Consider the following 18,245-nt stretch of genomic DNA (forward strand, 5'->3'; position numbering starts at 1 on the left):
CCACAAACATAGTGGTTACATAGACAGGGTAGGATAGTTGTTAGTGAATTGATGAATAGAGTTTCAAGACCCCGGGCGCTGTGGTCACTGCCCTCTGCTCCCTATAAAGCTGAGTATATGTAGGGGGTCCCAGGGGTCAGAGCTAGCCTACAGTCTCTATTTAATCAGCTATCTGAGGGGAAATGGATGGGTCTGGCACTAAACAAATACTCAGAGCAGTTACCATTTTCATAGTGGAGGGCCTACATTTGTCATCTAGTAGGCAAAGGCCGAAGATGCTACTAAATATCCTATGTATGGCATAGAAACAAAGTGAAGAACAGCGAAGGCCTCTGTCGCTGTCGCTGTGCTGTGGTGTAGGAACTTTAAGCCAGCCTTGGCACCTCAACCCTGAGTAGTGTGAAGCTGAAGAGAATAGTCCTGTGGAAATGTAGCTGTAGACCACAAGAGATTGATGAAGACAAGCATTACAGAGCTGAGTGGCAGTGGGAACTCAAAGACTCATTACTGTAGAATGTAAGCAAAAATCATAGAAAACACCAGGGTACCTTAGGTAGGAGATCACAGTGAGGGTAGAGAAAGGAAGTTGGGCAGAATGCAAGTGTGAGCTGCTAGCAAGACCTCCCTGGCCTTCCTCCCTAGTAGTCATCATGGAGTCCTGTGGACAGGACACCTGCGTGTTGCCTGCGCTGCTCCATGAGGGCTTCTGGCCTGGATGTCTTGTTATGTTGCTGCCTTCTGGCATTGCCACAGAGCTGGTCCAATGGAGGAGGAAGTGCAGACTTCCTTCAATGAAAAACTCTGGAGAAACAGGCATGTTTCATGAATTACCCAAGAACACATGCAGAGTGACCACAAGGACCAATGCTGAGGAAAAGTTCTTTGCAGAAGACAGGTGGTGCCTCCCAGTTGGAGAAGGTTGGACTGTAGGGACAGTTCATAGGCACCCTGTAAGCAAGAGGTGGATCCCACTGAGCACTGGGTGATTCTGTGAATAGTGTTTATCCATTGTCATCTTTACAGGGTGCTGATTAGTGTGGCTCCTGGAGATGGGAGACCAGTGGATGTAGATGACATCATGATGGATTAGAATGTGCTGCTGAGGTGGGAGGAGGCATTGGTGCCCTAGGATATAGTAGAGGATCAGAGAGAACACCTTCAACAGGTGGGAGGTGCTCTGGGCTCAGTGGGTATATGAGGGTACTCTGTGTCCTTACCTCTGAGCTGGCAGGTGCTTGCTCCTTTTCTCTGAGCTTTCTGGGAACAAGGAGAGATGGTTTCCTGGTTCATCATCCTGGTTGATTGTGTAGAAACACATGGTTCTTGTTACATAGACCCTGCAGTTGCAGCCTATAGTGAGGGTACACGGCAGTGGCTTCCATGGGATTGATAGGAGGCCAGAGTGAGACATGGGTCTCTTCCCCCCATGGCATGAGTATCTAAAAGGACTTTCAGGCTAGGCTGCAGCTTAGTGGCAGGTATCTGGTTTCCATCCCCAGCACTACACATAAACCAACATTATTCAGAGAAGTAATTTTCTTCATTGGAGTAGTCCTGGGGGAGATTTAGAAGGTTTCCCTGTTGATTTTGTTTCATTTGGGAATAAAAAATCCAGTAACCAAGAGTTAGCTGAACTGGAGTCCATGGGCTCGGCTCTTCTCATCATAGCCACAGTTCCTACTTCAGTACTCCAGCTAGTTCTTACGGGGATTTCGGATGGCCTCCTCCAGTTAACTTGGTCATCCTGTTTTGTTTTTACTGCTCATTTGTTTGTTTTACTGTTTTGGGAACAGGGTCTCCAGTAAGTGGTTCTGTTGCCCTGGAACTTACAGAGATCCTTCTGCCTCTGCCTCCTGAGCTCTAGAATTAAAGACATGTCACTACACTTGCCTCTTCCCTACTTCTAGGCAGGGTCTGGTAGGGTGAAGGGGAGTCTCCAGAGCTCCTGTCTTCCACAGAGCAGAAAACAGTTGCCTCCCTGATTGGAGTCTGCAAACAACTATTGTTTCTGCCTCTGGGTGGCCTTGGAGAGAGTAGAGAGAAGACAGCTCTCCCTGATACCAGAGACTGCCTCAGGCCCTCATGCATGTGGCTGGTAGGCAGCAGCTGTGTGTAAGGTGTGTGTCAGGTGAGGAAGGGGTCATGACAGCTACATATAGATACTGATGTGGGGTTGCAGGCCTGGCCAGATCATGAATTTCCTTCCTCTTAAGACTTTCTTAGATTTGGGCATGGTGACATATACTTGTAATCTTTGCACTGGGAATCGTGAGTTGAGGTGAATGTAGGACACATGACTACACACTGCATCACACAACAGCAAAATCCAAAGCAGAAGAAAGAGACCACCACCCCTTCCTCACCAGAACAACTTGAGCCTGCTTCCTCAGTGTAGTGGGGAGCAGGGTACATTTTGTAGAAACCACTCTGGTGTTTCAGGTCTCCAATCTGTTCCTGCTATAATGAATTGGGGGAGGGAGGAAGTCCTATGGTTCAGAGAGGAACATCATAGACATGGCTGGCCTCCATAGTCCATCTTGTATTCAGTGTCCAGGAGGGGATGCGAGTTGAAGCCCTTAGAGGCCAAAGAGCAAACAGTGCAGGCTTTTGCCTGTGGGCTGGTGTCCTGCTTGAACCTTGTCCTTTAGAGTAACCTGTGTAGGGCTGGCATTTGAGCTGTGCAGGCCTTCTTGACCTGCACTGGTCTCCTGATTATTCTGTTGTGCTCTCTACTCAGCTCCATTCTCTGCTTGGCTTAGCTTCTGGTATCTTGAGAGGCCACCATTCTCCTGAGTGACTGATGTCTGTTTTCCAGAGATACCATGGATAGTGTGAAGCAGAGTGCAGCCCTGTGCTTGTTGCGTCTGTACAGGACATCACCTGACCTAGTTCCTATGGGTGACTGGACATCCCGAGTGGTACACCTCCTCAATGATCAGCACTTGGTAAGTGCATTCCATTCCACTCTTACCCACCCAGTCACCTTTTCAGAAGAATGTTGTAGAAGTGGCCCTTTGAGACTCTCAGAATGATGAAAGTGGTGCACTGTCTCCTCTGCAACTAGGTACACAGGCTGCCAGCATCTCTCTGCAGCAAGGCATTCCCCAGGGGTTCCATCGATGCAGAGTAATTCTCACTCAGCACCTATGTCCTCATAAGCTGCTTGTGTGGGGCTGTGATGGGTGTTCCACCTCTTGGCTAAGCTTCAATGTACAAGTCTTACTAAATTACCCATTTTATAGACAAGGACTGGAGGTCTGTGATGGTGACTATGGCTGCTCAGCTAGGTGGGAAACAGCTGTGGGTCATGGCCTCTGTTGCTTGCACTGCTGAGCAAGTGAGTCTGATGACCTGGTTGGGATCAGGCAAGTGTGATTTCTAGTTAATCAACCCCCCCCCCAAAAAAAAATCTGATGTGAAAGTTAAAGATTGTTACATCAACATGCAGAAGACAGTACATGGGGCTTGCATTGGCATTTTATCACTGTGAAATAGCAGCCATTCAAGCTGTCCCTGTGTTACGACTTCTTGTGCTTGTTAAGATAGGAGTTGGAGTAGATCTTGGAGTGCAGAGAAGCTCACCTGGAGGTGAGCAGTGCTGCCTTGTGAGGGGCCCTGAACACTGGTGCAGACAGTTTAGACCCTGCAAGTTTGAGTACCACCTGGGGGTCAGAAGATGTTGCTGGAGGGCATCAGCTGTGTCAGATAAATGGTAGTTCATCATCAACAGTCTTTGTAAATTGTAAATAGTGGGAATTTACCAGGTTTTTGGTTTTTTTTTTTTTTTTTTTGATTTTGATTTTTCAAGACAGGGTTTCTCTGTGTAACAACCCTAGCTATCCTGGAACTAGCTCTGTATATCAGGCTGATCTTGAACTCACAGAGATCCACCTGCCTCCCAAGTGCTGGAATTAAAGGCATGGGCCACCACTGCCCAGCTGTTTTTGTTTTTGTTTTTGTTTTTTTTTTTTTGAGGCACGGTTTCTCGTAGCCTTGGCTGTCCTGGCACTCTCTCAGACTGGCTTGGAACACACAGAGGAGATACGCCTGCCTCTGTCACCTGAGTGCTGGGATTAAAGGTGTGCACCACCACTGCTGGGCAGGAATTTCCCAGTTTTATAGCTGAGGAAACCGAGGCCCAGAAAAATTAAGATTCTCATAGCCATAATGTTCCAGACTTGAATCATGTTTTCAGAGGCTGTAAGAGTCAGGTGTCATGCAAATGTGCAGGGGAGACAGCTTTGAGGAGCAACTCAGCACCTTTTGTGCATAGTTTTGTTTGTCCTGCAGTCACCTTGTCGTGGCCATCAAGTCATTTCCAGGTAATAAGGCTGGGTTTTTGGTGCCAGGGTATTGCCTCTCTTTGGATACTGATTCTTTGACCCCAGTTTCTTGATTGCCTTTGGTTTTTCATACACACATTATTTTGCTAGCATCTTGGTTTGTGACAGAAACTCAGTTCAAAGTAAAGAAGGTCAGAACATCATATCCAGACCCTCAGGCCTTCCTCAGCTTTGTGGCATGCTGTCCTTTCAGCTGCTCCAAACCCACATCCTGCTTTGCCACTGTAGAAGGCTTGAGACACTGCTTTCCTAGCCTCAAGCTTAGGGACTCTATTAAGATGTCTGATGCCTCTTTACAGTGAACTTGGTGGCCTCTTCTGAGAACAGTGTATAATCCCAAGGTCGTGGTCTTCAGATGAAATCAGGAATGCATGAGGCCGTCAGTAGAGGGATACACTTGTGGGGAGGCAGGGGTCAGCCCTGATAAGGGTGATGATGTGGAGCAGATGACTTAGAACTATGAGGACTGAACTGCCATCTGGGGAAGGGATTTGGAGAGGGAGCAAAAGGCCAGGGGATACTTTGGGACCATGTGTTAGCATATGGCAGTGTGTTTCTTTGTTTTTAGCTTACTGTCAGACCACAGAAGAGCAAACCATGATGTGGAGAGAGACAGTCAGTGGCCAATAGTTAGGTATTTGCACATACTATATTTTCTTGTGAATTTGGCCTATTCCAAATGTTAGGAACTGGGCAGTGCCCGATAGAGTTTACTTTTATTTTGAACCAGCGTCTTACTTACTATATACTATGGGCTGGCCTTGAAGTAACATTTCTTCCTCTTCCTCTGAAGTACTGTGATTACAGATGTGCTATATTGCCAGGCTAGAGATTTCTTAACCAAAATCTTTCAAGAGATAATGTATTGGAAACAGCTATTTATTATCCTGGGACAGTGGTAGATCTAAGGCCTTGTGGGAAACTACCATGCTGCACTAGGGTTTCAGCAGTGGGGACTCTGCAAGGGTGCAGTTTCCAGCCCTGGGTCTGAGACCCATCAGGTGAAGACACAGCAGGATTGTGAAGATTCAAATAGTTGGAAGGTTCTGTCTCTCTGCAGTGGACAGAGTGACTTAAATTAAAGCAACTAGAGCAGATGGGGACAGAGGTACACAGGTGACAAACAGAATAAGACTCACAGGTTTCTAGTTGCAGCCTAGTACTGCTTCACCTGCAAGTACCTGGGCCAAGCTGGACTAGATTTCCAGTTTCCAGAGAGAAGGTGGACTCAGACGGAACCAGTATACCCTGCCTCAGTTTGCAAACCTCATGAGTTAGTTAGGGCAGGCCTGGGGCTCAGGGGCTGTGTACCATAGATTGTACTCTATATGTACTGTCACCTGTGGTGCCTGTGGGTCTCCTGATTGGAGTCTTTGTCTTTCAGGGTGTAGTAACTGCTGCAACTAGCCTCATCACCACACTGGCCCAGAAGAATCCTGAGGAGTTCAAGACCTCTGTCTCTCTAGCCGTCTCTCGACTGAGCAGAGTAAGTCCATGGTGGGGACAGACAGCAGGGCAGGTTTGATCTTCATTGCTAACTGAAGTATTAGTTCACATTTTAGACTGAAGGGTATCTGGCCCTCTTGGTCAATTTCAGAATAAAAATTGCCTCTGTCAGTCCTTGATCTTTCTCTGTTAGTTGAGAAGCACCCTGCCCTGTCCGGTGTGCACATTGATGGGCAGTTGCCAGTGCGAAACATTCTCCTGAAGGAGACTGAACCTGTTATGTTAGCTAGTAAACTCCCTACTACCTTCACTAGCTAGGCCTGGCTCTGGCTTTGTGTCTTGGATTTTGTCAGTGGATCTGTATGGCATGTTTTTGTTTGTTTGTTTGTTTGTTTGTTTGTATGTGTCTGTCTGGCAGCCTTGATTGTGAACCCCTCACTTTTGTTTGGAATGGCTGTTATTACTTTTCTGATCCTGCAGAGAAGTGGCTATTTGATGGACTGCAGTGTAGTCATCCCTGTTCTCTCAAGCCTTTTGTTACCTTCTGCTCGGAGACAGTCATTAGTGACTGACTGTGAGAAGCTCAGTGTGTTTCATGGTCTATGTGTGTGAAGTGTTGGAAGTAGTGGGGTGGCATTTCTCAAGCTGTAGGGGTGTTCAGTAGCTTCTCCAGTAGTTGCTGTGGTACCTACAGCAATTTGGCTGGTTCCTCTGCTTTGGTCTTGCCTGAGGGTGCTCATACTGACCTCTTGGACTTGTGTTTTGTTGTGATTGGGCCTGGGAGTCATTAAGGCTGGAAAGTTTTCATGTGGATTGGCAATGTTATCTGCATTTGGACTGGAACATACAGCTTGCCAACACTTATCCTTTGTTGTTCTTCAAAAGTAGTGGGTGTATATGGCATTCCCTAATATGTGTGTAGAAGTTGTTGTAACATGCTAGTGGGCTTTCTTGTTGCTTTGAGACAGGCTCTCGCTGTTTAGCTCAGACTGGCCTTGAACTGACAATTGGTCCTCCATGGCTAGGTATATTACCATGTCACTGTTTTGCAGAGTTCTCTGGTTAGAGACTTTTAAGTTGCTGAGCCTTCTCTGGTCAGCATGTTAAATCCTGTTTGTGAAGCTGACTGCTCTAAGGCCACGTCTAGAGGGCAAAGCTGGCACTGTAGAGATGTGAGGGACCCAATATCCTGGACCACACTGGAGAACCTGCTACTCTTCCAGCTCTACTTCCTTCTCTCCCCACATTGCTTTCTGGAACTTTGCCAGTCTGTGGTCTCACAAATCATCTGTGTACCTGGTTCCTACCCACAAAGTCCTATGGGGCACTTGTCTTTGCAAACAAGGTATCTCTGTAGTCTTTTGTAGCTCTTTAAATGTTAAGATTTTTAAAGATACAGTATCAATTTTAAAAGATTGTCTTTTTTTTTTTTTTTAAACCTTCTGGTTAACATTTTTATTGTAGTATTTCCTTTTAAAATTTACCCAAGACAAAAAAGAAAACAAAGACAGTGGCCCTGGAAGGAACACACAATTTGTTTTAGTTTACAGCACAGAGATCCTTTTCTTAAGGGGAATTGTGCTCTTGGTTTCAGCATGGCATCCACCTGCTACTGGCCTTAGTCCCGGGTCTTGAGGAAGCTCTCCCAGGACCCTGTTGCCACAGCCATGCCATCATCAGTCATCCCCCAAGTGCCTTATATTAGAACGACAGCTCTGTTCTATGTTTAAAATGCTATTCTCAGTGATTGCTTAAAATTTTTACTTTTTTTGTGTGTGTGTATGTGAGGTTCAGGGGATTGAATCGAGTATCTTATGTACCTAGGTCACCACCACTCCACTGCTAAGTCGTATCAATAGTTTAGTGAAACACAAAAATTAAAAGATCCAGAGACTGATATTGGGGTTCAAGCTTCAAGCTGAAGATCAGAGAAGGAAAGTAGTCAGCCAGTAGCTCTTACCTCTACCTCAGCTCAGACCAAAGGGGCGACCCTCAAGCTGCTCCTCAGATTCACTCAGACTGCTATGCTCTCCTCAATGTGGCTAGAGACTAATCCTGAGACTGTATACCTCTACCTTTTATACCTCTCAAATCCTGTGATTAAAGGTGTGAGTTCTGATTTACTCTCTGGTAGCTCAGGGTGGTCTTGGACTCAAAGATCCATCTGCCTTTCTCCTGAGTCCTGGGATTCTGACTGACTTCCATAGCTAACTAGTGTGGCTGGCTTTGCTTTCTATGCTCTTAGGCAAGCATTAGTAAATCATAAATAATATATTACCACAGTCTAGAATTTATACTTCTATTATATGATATTATGCAATTGATTAAAAATTATTTTGGGGGCCAGGTTTGGTGGCACCTGCCTTTAATCCCAGCACTTGGGAGGCAGAGGCAGGTGGATCTCTGTGAGTTTGAGGCTAGCCAGGGCTACAGAGTGAGAGTCTGTCTCAAAAATAAAATAAAAAATGTAGTGGGGTAGAGTAAACAAAATAAAAATTTTAGTGTTGTGTAATACACAAAAAATGTGCCATTCTGACTTTAAAATGTACAGTTTATTGGTGTTAAGTAGATCCATAAGCTATGTATATTGCTATAACTTTGTTTTTTTAATGTGTATTTATTTTCGTGCACAAATATGAGCATACATGTCATAGCGTGCATGTGGAGGTCAGAGGTTAGCTTATGGGTGTCAGTTCTCCCCTTCCACATGAGTCCCAGGGATCAAACTCAGGTCATTAGGTTTAACTGTAAGCACCTTTACTCCTTGAGCCATCTCAGTGGCCCTCTATTTCACTCTGTAAACTTGAAACTGTTCTCATTAAACACTGATACCCGACCTGTCCCTTGCCAGCCTTTGGTTCCTTCTACATAACTGTCTCTGGCTTTGACAATGCTTACTACTTATGAAAGTAGAATCACATAATATTGTTTCATTTAACATAATGCCTTTAGGGTCCACCTGTGTTGCTAAACTTCTCAGTATTTTCTTCCTTCCTAGGCCTGAATAATCTTTACTGATTAAGATTTGTGTGTGTACATGTACATGTATGTGCATACTGCTCACAGGAGATATAGAGACAGAGATATAGATAGAGGAGGGAGAGGGGAGGGAGATAAAGAGAGATATAGAGGTAGGTAGAGAGAAGGAGGAAGGGAAAGGGGGGGGGGAGAGAGAGAGAGGAGCTGGAGTTGCAGGCAGTTGTGAGCTGCCCAGCATGGGTCTTGGAAACTGAACTAAGGTCCTCTGGAATAGCAGTATGTCCTCTTAACCAATAACCATGTCTTCAGCTCTTCTGTCTCATAGGTATTTTACTAACTCCTCAGCCTTGGGCTGCTTGGATGCTGGACTACTTCAGTATTTTGACTGCTGTGGATAGTGCTGTTGTAAATGTGGCTCTGCAAATGTCCCCTATGTGCTGCTTTTTATTTTGGGAGTAGGATTGCTGGATTGTATGCTAATTTTAATTTTTTAAAGGAACTGACACACTGTTTGCTTGTCACCTCTACCATTTTACATCCTCATCAATGGTATAAAATGTATCTACATTCTCACCAATGTTTGTGTCTTTTAGTATTATGTGTGTGTGTGTGTATTATGACTCATGAGGAGACCAGAGGATAACTTTTAGGAGTTAGCTCTTCTATTTTTTTAGGTATGTCTGTTTGCATGTGGGTATGTACATGTGAGTGCAGAGACATCAGATCCCTTAAAGATGGAGTTATAGGTAGTTGTAAGCTGCCTGATGTGGGTACTGGTAACTGAACTTGGGCCTCTAGAAGAAACAGAGCCATCTCTCCTCCTTCTCTTTCTTCCTTTCTTCCTTCCTTCCTTTTCCTTCCTTCCTTCCTCCCTCCCTCCCTCCCTCCCTCCCTCCCTCCCTCCCTCCCTCCTTCCTTCCTTCCTTCCTTCCTTCCTTAATATTTTTCAAGACAGGGTTTCTCTTTGTAGCTTTGTGGATCAGGTTGGCCTTGAAATCACAGAGATCTACCTGTCTCTGTCTTCCAAGTGCTGGGATCAAAGGCGTGTGCCACCAACACCCGGTTCTTTCCTTCCATCTTTACATGGGTTCCAGGGATTGATCTCAGGTTGTCAGGCTTGTGAGACAAATGCTTTTACCCACTGAGCCATTTTGGTGCACCTTCCCAATTCCCCCTTTTTTGGGATAAGGTCTTGCTCTGTAGCTCAGGCTGGTCTTGCAGATCCTCTTCCCCCTCCTGAATGCTGGGATTATAGGTGTGTATCACCATGCTACTATGCTGGCTTGTTTTTTTTTTTTTGTCATTTCTTCACAGGTGTGGGGTGTGTCCTATGATCTTGATTTGCATTTTTCTAATGATGAAGTTGGGTGTCTTTTCATTGCTTATTGTCCATGTGTTCTTTTCATCTGCTGACGTTGCAAGTTTCAGGGTTTTCTCCCCACCCTGGGAGGCAGTGTTGGGACTGAACCTATGACCTTAATCTATGGCCTGAGTTTAGGCAGTTTTTCTATCACTGAGCTATGTCTCTAGCCTACTCTCTATTTTAGCTTTAGGGACCATATCTGAGGTATTCTCCATTTACTGTACTAATTCCTCTGAAAGTATTCACTTTTGATTTTCTTGGTCTTTTCTATTGTGTTTTCCTATTTTGCTCCCGTTTATGTCTTTGTTGTCTTATTTCTTCCTAAATATTCAAGAGTTTTCTTTGCCTTTCTGCTGTAAATAAATGCATTTAAAGCTTCAGATGTCACTCTGAGTGATATAGCTGGAAAATACATATTGGAAAACCAGATCATATTGGGCCTGTCTCTGCATTTCTTAGAGGGTGGTGTGGGGCTTGTTTTTGCCTGGCTTGGTTGCTTGCTATCTACTTCTTGCCCTGTTTAGTCCTTTCCTGACTCTCCATGAGGATGACCTTTCTAGAACCTGCTCACATGGCTAAAGGGTCACACAGGTGCACTTTTAGAGAGGGAGCAACTCTTTGAATGAGAGGTAACAAGCAGCCATGCATGGTGGTACAGGCCTTTAATTTCCAGTGAGTGGACCTTTGTGAGTTTGAGGCCAGCCTGGTCTACAAAGTAAGTTACAGGGCAGCCAGGATTGTTGCACGAGAAACCCTATCTTCAAAACAATAACAACAACAACAAGGTACAAGAGGTAGAGAGGACACAGAGCTGACTTTGGAAATGGCTGTTGTCACAGCTGGGCTGGGGGCCATATTGGATTAGGAGGTGGAGATTGTAAGTAGAGCAAGTGCTGTCTGGCTCAGCAAACTCACAGCATGGCTCAGGCTTGGGTGCTGTGGGATGTGGAGCAGAACATTAGCTTCTTTGGTTGTTGCTTCCCAGCCCACAAAGGAAAGAATGATTTCCTTCTTCAGGTGTCAGTGTTTGTACCTCAGGGAACCGGAGCCCTTGTGACAGCCTTTGGAGCTGTCCTCTGAAAGGGGTGCACCAACCCTTTCAGTATGAGCTGATGTGGCCATGCCAGCTTCTCTTCAAGGGGAGACAGGAAACAGTATTAAAAAAAAGCTAACACTGCAAACTATTATTCTCAGAAGGCACGGTCCAGGGAACCAATGTGACTCTTCTAAGGGTTCCCCAGGGAATCTCCTGAGGACAGAAGCTCTTACCCACTCACCTGTTTTACAGATTGTGACATCCGCATCAACAGATCTTCAGGATTATACTTACTATTTTGTCCCAGCTCCTTGGCTGTCAGTCAAACTTCTGAGACTGCTGCAATGCTACCCACCCCCAGGTAATGTTCCCTGCAGCCCTTCTAGGTGTTTCCTAAAGCACCTCCACCTCCAGATAACATTCACCATGTCCCCTTTCTTGATATTCCCTGCAGTCCCCTACTCCATAGACACAGTCTCAGTTCACCCCAGATTGTTCATGAGGAAGAATTTAATTCCTTAGTTGATCAAAATCTTGCTTACTAGATTTAAAAGTTTATTAGGTGCTTCAGAGAGAGCTCAAGATAGTGAAGTGTTGGCATGGAAGACAGAAAGACTTGAGTTTAATTTAAAGCACCACCATGAAAGCCAAGCTTAGTGGTACATGCTTATAATTCTAGTATCAGGGAGACAGACAGGAGGATCTAGTGTAAGCTGCTGGCAAAACTCATGTCCCAGTGAAAGACCATATCTCAAAAATGTGGATGGCTCCCGAGGAATGGAGCCTGAGGCTGACCCCTCCCACATGCAGATATAGCCACATACAACTACTTGAGGATCATAAAATTTACTGGGAGTCTGGGTTCTATTCTGTCCTCTTCCTCCTCCTCTTCTTTTTTGCAATAGGTTCTTCCCCCCCCCCCCCCCCCCAAGATAGGATTTCTTGCTGTCTTGGAACTGGCTTTGTAGACCAGGCTGGCTGGAACTCACAGAGATCCTTCTACCTCTGCCTCCTGAATGCTGGGATTAAAGGGGTATGTGTATGTGCTACTACCCCAGCTGCAATAGGTTCTTATTGAACCACCCAGACTGTACTGGAATTCACTGTAATTTTCCTGCCTCAGCCTTCTAAGTGCTGGGATAGCCACCTCCTACCACTTGGCTCCTACCACTCTGTGTGTGTCTGTATTATGGGTGCATGTGTCACAACATGCATGTGGAGGTCAGAGGACAACTTGTGGGAGTTGGTTCTCTCTTTCCACATGTAGTTCTGAGGTTTGAGCTCAGATCATTCGGCTTGATGACAAATGCCTTTATCCACTAAGCCATCTCACTGGCCATATTTTTGTTCTTATGTAACTTAGTCTGGTCTTGAGCTTACCATATACTCTTGACTCCTAATCCTCCTGCCTCTGCCTTCTAAGTGCTCTAATAAAGGTGTGTGCCACCATGGCTGGCTTTAGTTTTTACATATTGTCTTTTCCTTCTGCTTTGAAGGAAATTAAATAAAAAAATTTCTTTCTCTTTATGTTGTTGTATATTTCCACTATTTCTGTAGGTAATAACAGAAAAAAGTCTCCTTGCTCTCTGAAGCTTCTTAGATGCTTTGCCCATAATTCTTGGGTTTTATGACTAACATGCTCTTGTCTCAGTGGAAGTCCTTGGTGTCATCAGAATCAGAAGCAGGTGTGGCTACCACAGCTGCTACATCTCCACCCCATGTTTATGGACACTGGAACAGGGAGCTGTCCCATTCAATTTACAAATGTTCCCAATCATATCTGCAGCTGGGAATAACTGTCAAAGACCTCTATAGGACAGTGTAGGAGGCCTGTTGCCCAGGTATGGGTAAGGCTGGTAGGGTGATTGCCTAGAAGCCCAGCCAACAGTTTTGTCTTGCCCAGAAGACCCTGCGGTGCGTGGCCGTCTGACTGAGTGCTTGGAGACCATCCTGAACAAGGCCCAGGAACCACCCAAGTCTAAGAAGGTCCAACACTCAAATGCCAAGAATGCTGTGCTGTTTGAGGCCATCAGCCTTATCATCCATCATGACAGGTGAGCCACTCTTGGCAGCATGTCACTCTCAGAGATAGCAGGTGGAGGCTGGCACTTGGTGTCACTTGTTTGTGCAGATGCTGACAGATGACTTCCCCAATAGGCTTGGCCTGTGTCAGGTAAGACCACTGACTCTTTGAGCTTCTCTAGCTCATGTACCCTCTCTGGCCCCAGGACGTCCTCTCTGGCTGTGGCATCTTCCCCTAGAGCTGCTTGTGTGTCCTTGTCACCAAGAGGTTTCTCTGAAAGGAAGGAACATCCGTGTGATGTTAGCTTTGCTACTCAGGGAGGCACATTGCAGTATTCTGGGGTTTCCTGGGGCAATGATAGTAATGACTCCCAGCTCCTGTAGAGGGCCATGGCTGGGTCACAGGCAGTGGTTGTCATATGTAGCACAGGCCTGTTTCTGGTCTTAGGATTATCCTGGTGGTATGACCTTGTATATGCCTGTGGCACAGTGCTCTGGGTCTAGGCCAGAGGCATGAGGCTCAAGGGCAGGGCTGTAGAAAACAGTAACCCTAGTCTGCTTGGAACCAGCTATTTTTGCTACATAATTTAGTTGAATGTTACTGTGACAGAAACAGTCTGTCAAACTGGAGCAGGGTTGAGAATGAACTGTTAAAAACAAAACTTGCAGTGTGAGGGAGATCTTATTTGTCCTTAAGGAATTTATATAAGAAAGAATTGTGACGGTTTATTCTGAGTTCCCCATTAGCTCTCACCACTTACTGTCTGACCTATCCTGGTCCAATTTCCTGTATAGCTCTGCTTCATGCTGGCTGCTGTCCAAATCACTTTTCTGGACACAACTTGAAGAAAATAAAGCCCAAGCCTTGCTCTACCAGAGCTTTCTGGAGTCTACTCGGGAGTAGCAGAGATCCTGGAGACTCACTAGAAAGCCAGCCCTTCTTCACTGCAGCTCCTCCTCATTGTAGCCATCTTTACAGCAACCCTTGTTTGTGCCCCTTCCTCACTCCCACTTCTCACTGCACGTTTCCCTCTACTACCTCCTTACTGTGCCTCCTCCTCACCTCATCTCCTTACTGTGCCCTCTTTCTTTTTCTAGCCCCCAACCCTCCCTGACTATATTCCCCTCCTCACCATGTCCCCTGTGCCTTGCAGTGAACCAAACTTACTCGTCCGTGCCTGCAACCAGCTGGGCCAGTTCCTGCAGCACCGGGAGACAAACCTGCGATACCTAGCTCTGGAGAGCATGTGCACATTGGCCAGCTCTGAGTTCTCTCACGAGGCCGTAAAGACCCACATTGAGACTGTCATCAATGCCTTGAAGGTGTGTTCCCTGTTGGTAATGTGTGGATGCCAGAAGATTAGGAGGTGCCTCCTGAGTTCCTTCAAGCTGTTTGGTTTGGACCCTAGGGTGTTTGCTTGGCTCCTATCACTTGCTGACTTGTGGGGTAGATGAGAAAGTTATCTATCTTCCTGCAGGGAAGCCCTGGTATTCCCATGGACACAACACCCAGGAACAGAGTTCTAGCCAAGTGCATTTATCTGAATTTGTTTCCCTTGTGACAGTATTGTCCCATGGGATAAATTCATGTGACACCTGCCTACAATCCAAGATAGTTCAGCAAACTTAAGTAGTTTTCTTTGGTAGACATATGAAATATTTTGAACTTATCTCCAGGAAACAACCTTTTATAAAGCAAAATACTTTGTCAAGGATTTTAGATTTTTTTTTTTTTTTTTTTTTTAAGGATTAAACTTCCAGAATTTAAAGAGCCTAGCTGAGGTTACCTGTCCTCATACCTGCTTTTGAGTGTGTAAAACATTGCTGGTGTACTTCTGTGGCTCAGCACACAATGTCCACTGTACTTGCTTGTTAGGCTAGTTCATTAGGGAACTTTGGGTGCAGACCCTTCATTTTGGTAAGTCTTAAGCTGCAGTGAAGCAGGTCTAGCCCTGATCTCTATTTTTGTATAACTCAGTAGGCATTTGTTACCTGTCTTGAACATGAGATTGCATTCTTTCTAGTCCTGATTGGTGTCTGTTCTTGTTATTATCTGTGATCACAAAGACAGCTCTCATCTGAAGCTGCTCTAACCCTTGTTAGGTACCCGTGTCCTGCCTTGGTCCCTCTGCACTGTTCTCTACATCTGCAGGGGCCAGAGAGAGAGATAGTTATACCACCTTTCTCAAGCACTGAGTGTAGTAGGGTTTCTGGAATCTCTTTCCCATGCCACCTGGAGAGGGGCCCAAGGACATGCCTCGGAACCAGCTCCCCGGCAACACGGAAGCTGCTGGCCTGTGCCCACACAATGGAGAGGCCTTAGTGACCACCTGCTCATTAGGCCTGAGTGTAGTCCTCAGAAGAGCTAGTCAGGGAGGAGGGAGAGTGGACAGAGATAGAACTGGATTATCTTGATTGGACTAAGTATGAGGGGGAAGGCAATGAGTTGTGTGTGGGTTCCAAGTGGCCTAAGTTGTTGGGTCCCATATATTGATAGTAAGGCCTAGTAAGAGATTTGGAGATAGGGGAGCACCCCGCCTGATGGGTACAGTGCTGTAGGGTACCCCAAAACAGCTCTTATGGAATAAATAGATGCTAGCTCATGGACTCCCGTATAGCAGTGGATAGGCACTGTCCAACCTGTCCACCACTTTGTAGAAGTGGCTCTGACTCTGCCTTGTTTTCCTAGACTGAGCGAGACGTGAGTGTGCGGCAGCGGGCAGTGGACCTGCTCTACGCCATGTGTGACCGCAGCAATGCCCAGCAAATTGTGGCTGAAATGCTGAGTTACCTAGAGACGGCTGACTATTCCATCCGAGAGGAAATTGTGAGTCCTGCAGCCTGAGGGCTGCCCAAGCTGCTCCTTACTGTGGACATGAGTTCCAATGGATAATTCCTACATAGTTTTCAGTGCCTGGCAGGCTTGCATGAGTGTCTATGAGACACTAGATAAAGGATTCCTTGGCATCAGCTTCCTTGTCTCTCTGGCCTTCCAATGTAGATATTTGACAGTGCAGGGTGTAGTCATCTGTGCCAGGCAAGCATGAGCTGATTTGTGTGTGTGTGTGTGTGGGGGGGGCATTCTCAAAGCTATTAAGAAAAATAAAATTATGAAATTCACAGGTAAATGGATGGAGCTAGAAAAACCCCACTAACCGTTCATTAGTTGATGGACAAGTATCTCTAGTAGTAGAATATAGAGTCTCTTGGGTATATGCCCAAGAGTGCTATAGCTGATCTTGTTTTTTTTTTTTTTTTTTTTTTTTTTTTTTTTGAGGCATGCCTTCTTTATGTAGCCCTGACTATCCTGAAATTCTGTGTAAACCAGGCTGGCCTTGAACTCACGGAGATCCACCTGTGTGCCTCACAAGTGCTTGGATTGAAGGTTTTGCACCACTACACCTGGCTTGTATAGCTGGGTTTTGAGATATATCTATTCCCAGTTTCCTGAGGTTCTGAGGAACTGCCACACTGATTTCTTAGTGGCAATCTAAGTTTGCATTCCCACCAGCAAAGAATAAATGTTCCCCTTTTCCTGAATCCTTGCCAGGACAGCCTATCATTTGTTTGATTGATCTTGGACATTGTGACTTGGGTAAGATGAAATCTCACAGTATTTTCTGGATGGCTAAGGATATTGAGCATTTCAAAGCCATTTATGTTTCATCTCTTGAAAACTGTTTGTTTAGTTCTGTATCCCATTTTTAAATTGGGTTTTTTTTCTAATGTTCATTTTTCATTCTTTATGTTTTAGATACACTGTCAGATGTGTAATTGTTAAAGAGCTTTTCCCATTCTGTAGGTTGTGCTTTGCTGGAATGATGGTGTCCTTGCCATACAGAAGCTTTAAGCTTCATTAGGCTCCATTTATTAATTGTTGGTTTTAATGTCTATGCTGTCAGTGTGAAGAGACACCATGACCAAGGCAATTTTTGAAGTAAAAGCATTTGATTAGGTGCTTACCTACAGTTCAGAGAGTTAGCCCATGAACATCATGGTGGGGAGTATGGTGGCAGGTAGACAGGCATGGCTGCTGGGATAGTAACTTATATGGCTTGCAAGTTGCAGCCAGACTGGGCCTGGTATGGGCTTTTAAAACCTCACAGCCCACCCCCAGTGATACACCTCTTCCAACAAGGCCACACCCACTCCAAGGCTTTCCCAAATAGTTTCACTAACTGGAGACCATGCATAGGCTCATTCAAATCACCATACTTTAGAAGTTGTTATGGAGTCAGGGAGGTAAGATGATGCAGCGTTGGGGTGTGGCTGACCTCAGCAGGTTTACTTGAGTGTTAGCATCTTGTTCCCCCTTGTTAAACTGTTGTGTCCCCAAAGTTGACCAGCTCTCCTCACCTGAGTCAGCTGCTCTCCACTCTCTGGGCCTCTAAAGATCTGCTGAAAGTTTCCTGTCCACCCCAAGCTTTACGTGCTTCTGCAACCTGGCATAGACTGTGTGCCAGCCTATTCTTAAGTGTGTTCAGTAGCTTTGGTAGCATTTGCCTGAGGGCCCTGTATTCTCTGCAGGTGCTGAAGGTGGCCATCCTAGCTGAGAAGTATGCAGTGGACTACACTTGGTATGTGGACACTATCCTCAACCTCATCCGCATCGCAGGCGACTATGTGAGCGAAGAGGTGTGGTACCGTGTCATCCAGATTGTCATCAACCGTGATGATGTGCAGGGTTATGCTGCCAAGACTGTTTTTGAGGTATGGTGGGGAAGGGTGTGCATCCTCACTAGGTACAATGGTGTCTAAGCTTGAGGGGACAGAGATGGGCCTCAGATGTTGCTTCTCCCCCTTTCTTGGTCCTGGTTGTGGTCATGCCCTTCTTGAACTAATGCCCCCCATCAAGCTGCAGTTTCCTATCACCCTAATCTCCAAAACCATATTAGGGCTGATGGGGCTGTTGAGCGACCTATTATCTTTTGTGTATGAGGGACATCATATATCTGCTGTATCCCAGGAGTCTCTAGGGACAGTCACTGGTCTTGCTGCCGGGCTCTCTGCTGTTGGCATTTGTAGCCAGCGTAGGAAGGCAGGGTCTGCCAAGGCT

The 18,245-nt window shown here is 45.8% G+C and overlaps 1 protein-coding gene across 2 annotated transcripts in view; it reads left to right on the top strand.

Moving 5' to 3' along the window:
• Nucleotides 1-18,245, top strand: part of Ap2a2 (adaptor related protein complex 2 subunit alpha 2) — a 64,914-nt gene that overhangs the window by 35,010 nt on the left and 11,659 nt on the right. Inside the window, exons 5-11 of one of the 2 annotated variants that reach the window (XM_051193395.1) lie at nt 2,816-2,945; nt 5,728-5,829; nt 11,420-11,528; nt 13,071-13,221; nt 14,344-14,512; nt 15,879-16,016; nt 17,717-17,899. In XM_051193395.1, coding sequence (XP_051049352.1) covers nt 2,816-2,945; nt 5,728-5,829; nt 11,420-11,528; nt 13,071-13,221; nt 14,344-14,512; nt 15,879-16,016; nt 17,717-17,899 — 982 coding nt within the window. The remainder of the gene's footprint in view (nt 1-2,815; nt 2,946-5,727; nt 5,830-11,419; nt 11,529-13,070; nt 13,222-14,343; nt 14,513-15,878; nt 16,017-17,716; nt 17,900-18,245) is intronic. The other variant, XM_051193396.1, reaches the window with a different exon arrangement.

The sequence above is a fragment of the Phodopus roborovskii genome, unplaced genomic scaffold (assembly GCF_943737965.1).
Source record: "Phodopus roborovskii unplaced genomic scaffold, PHOROB, whole genome shotgun sequence".
Classification (NCBI taxonomy): domain Eukaryota; kingdom Metazoa; phylum Chordata; class Mammalia; order Rodentia; family Cricetidae; genus Phodopus; species Phodopus roborovskii.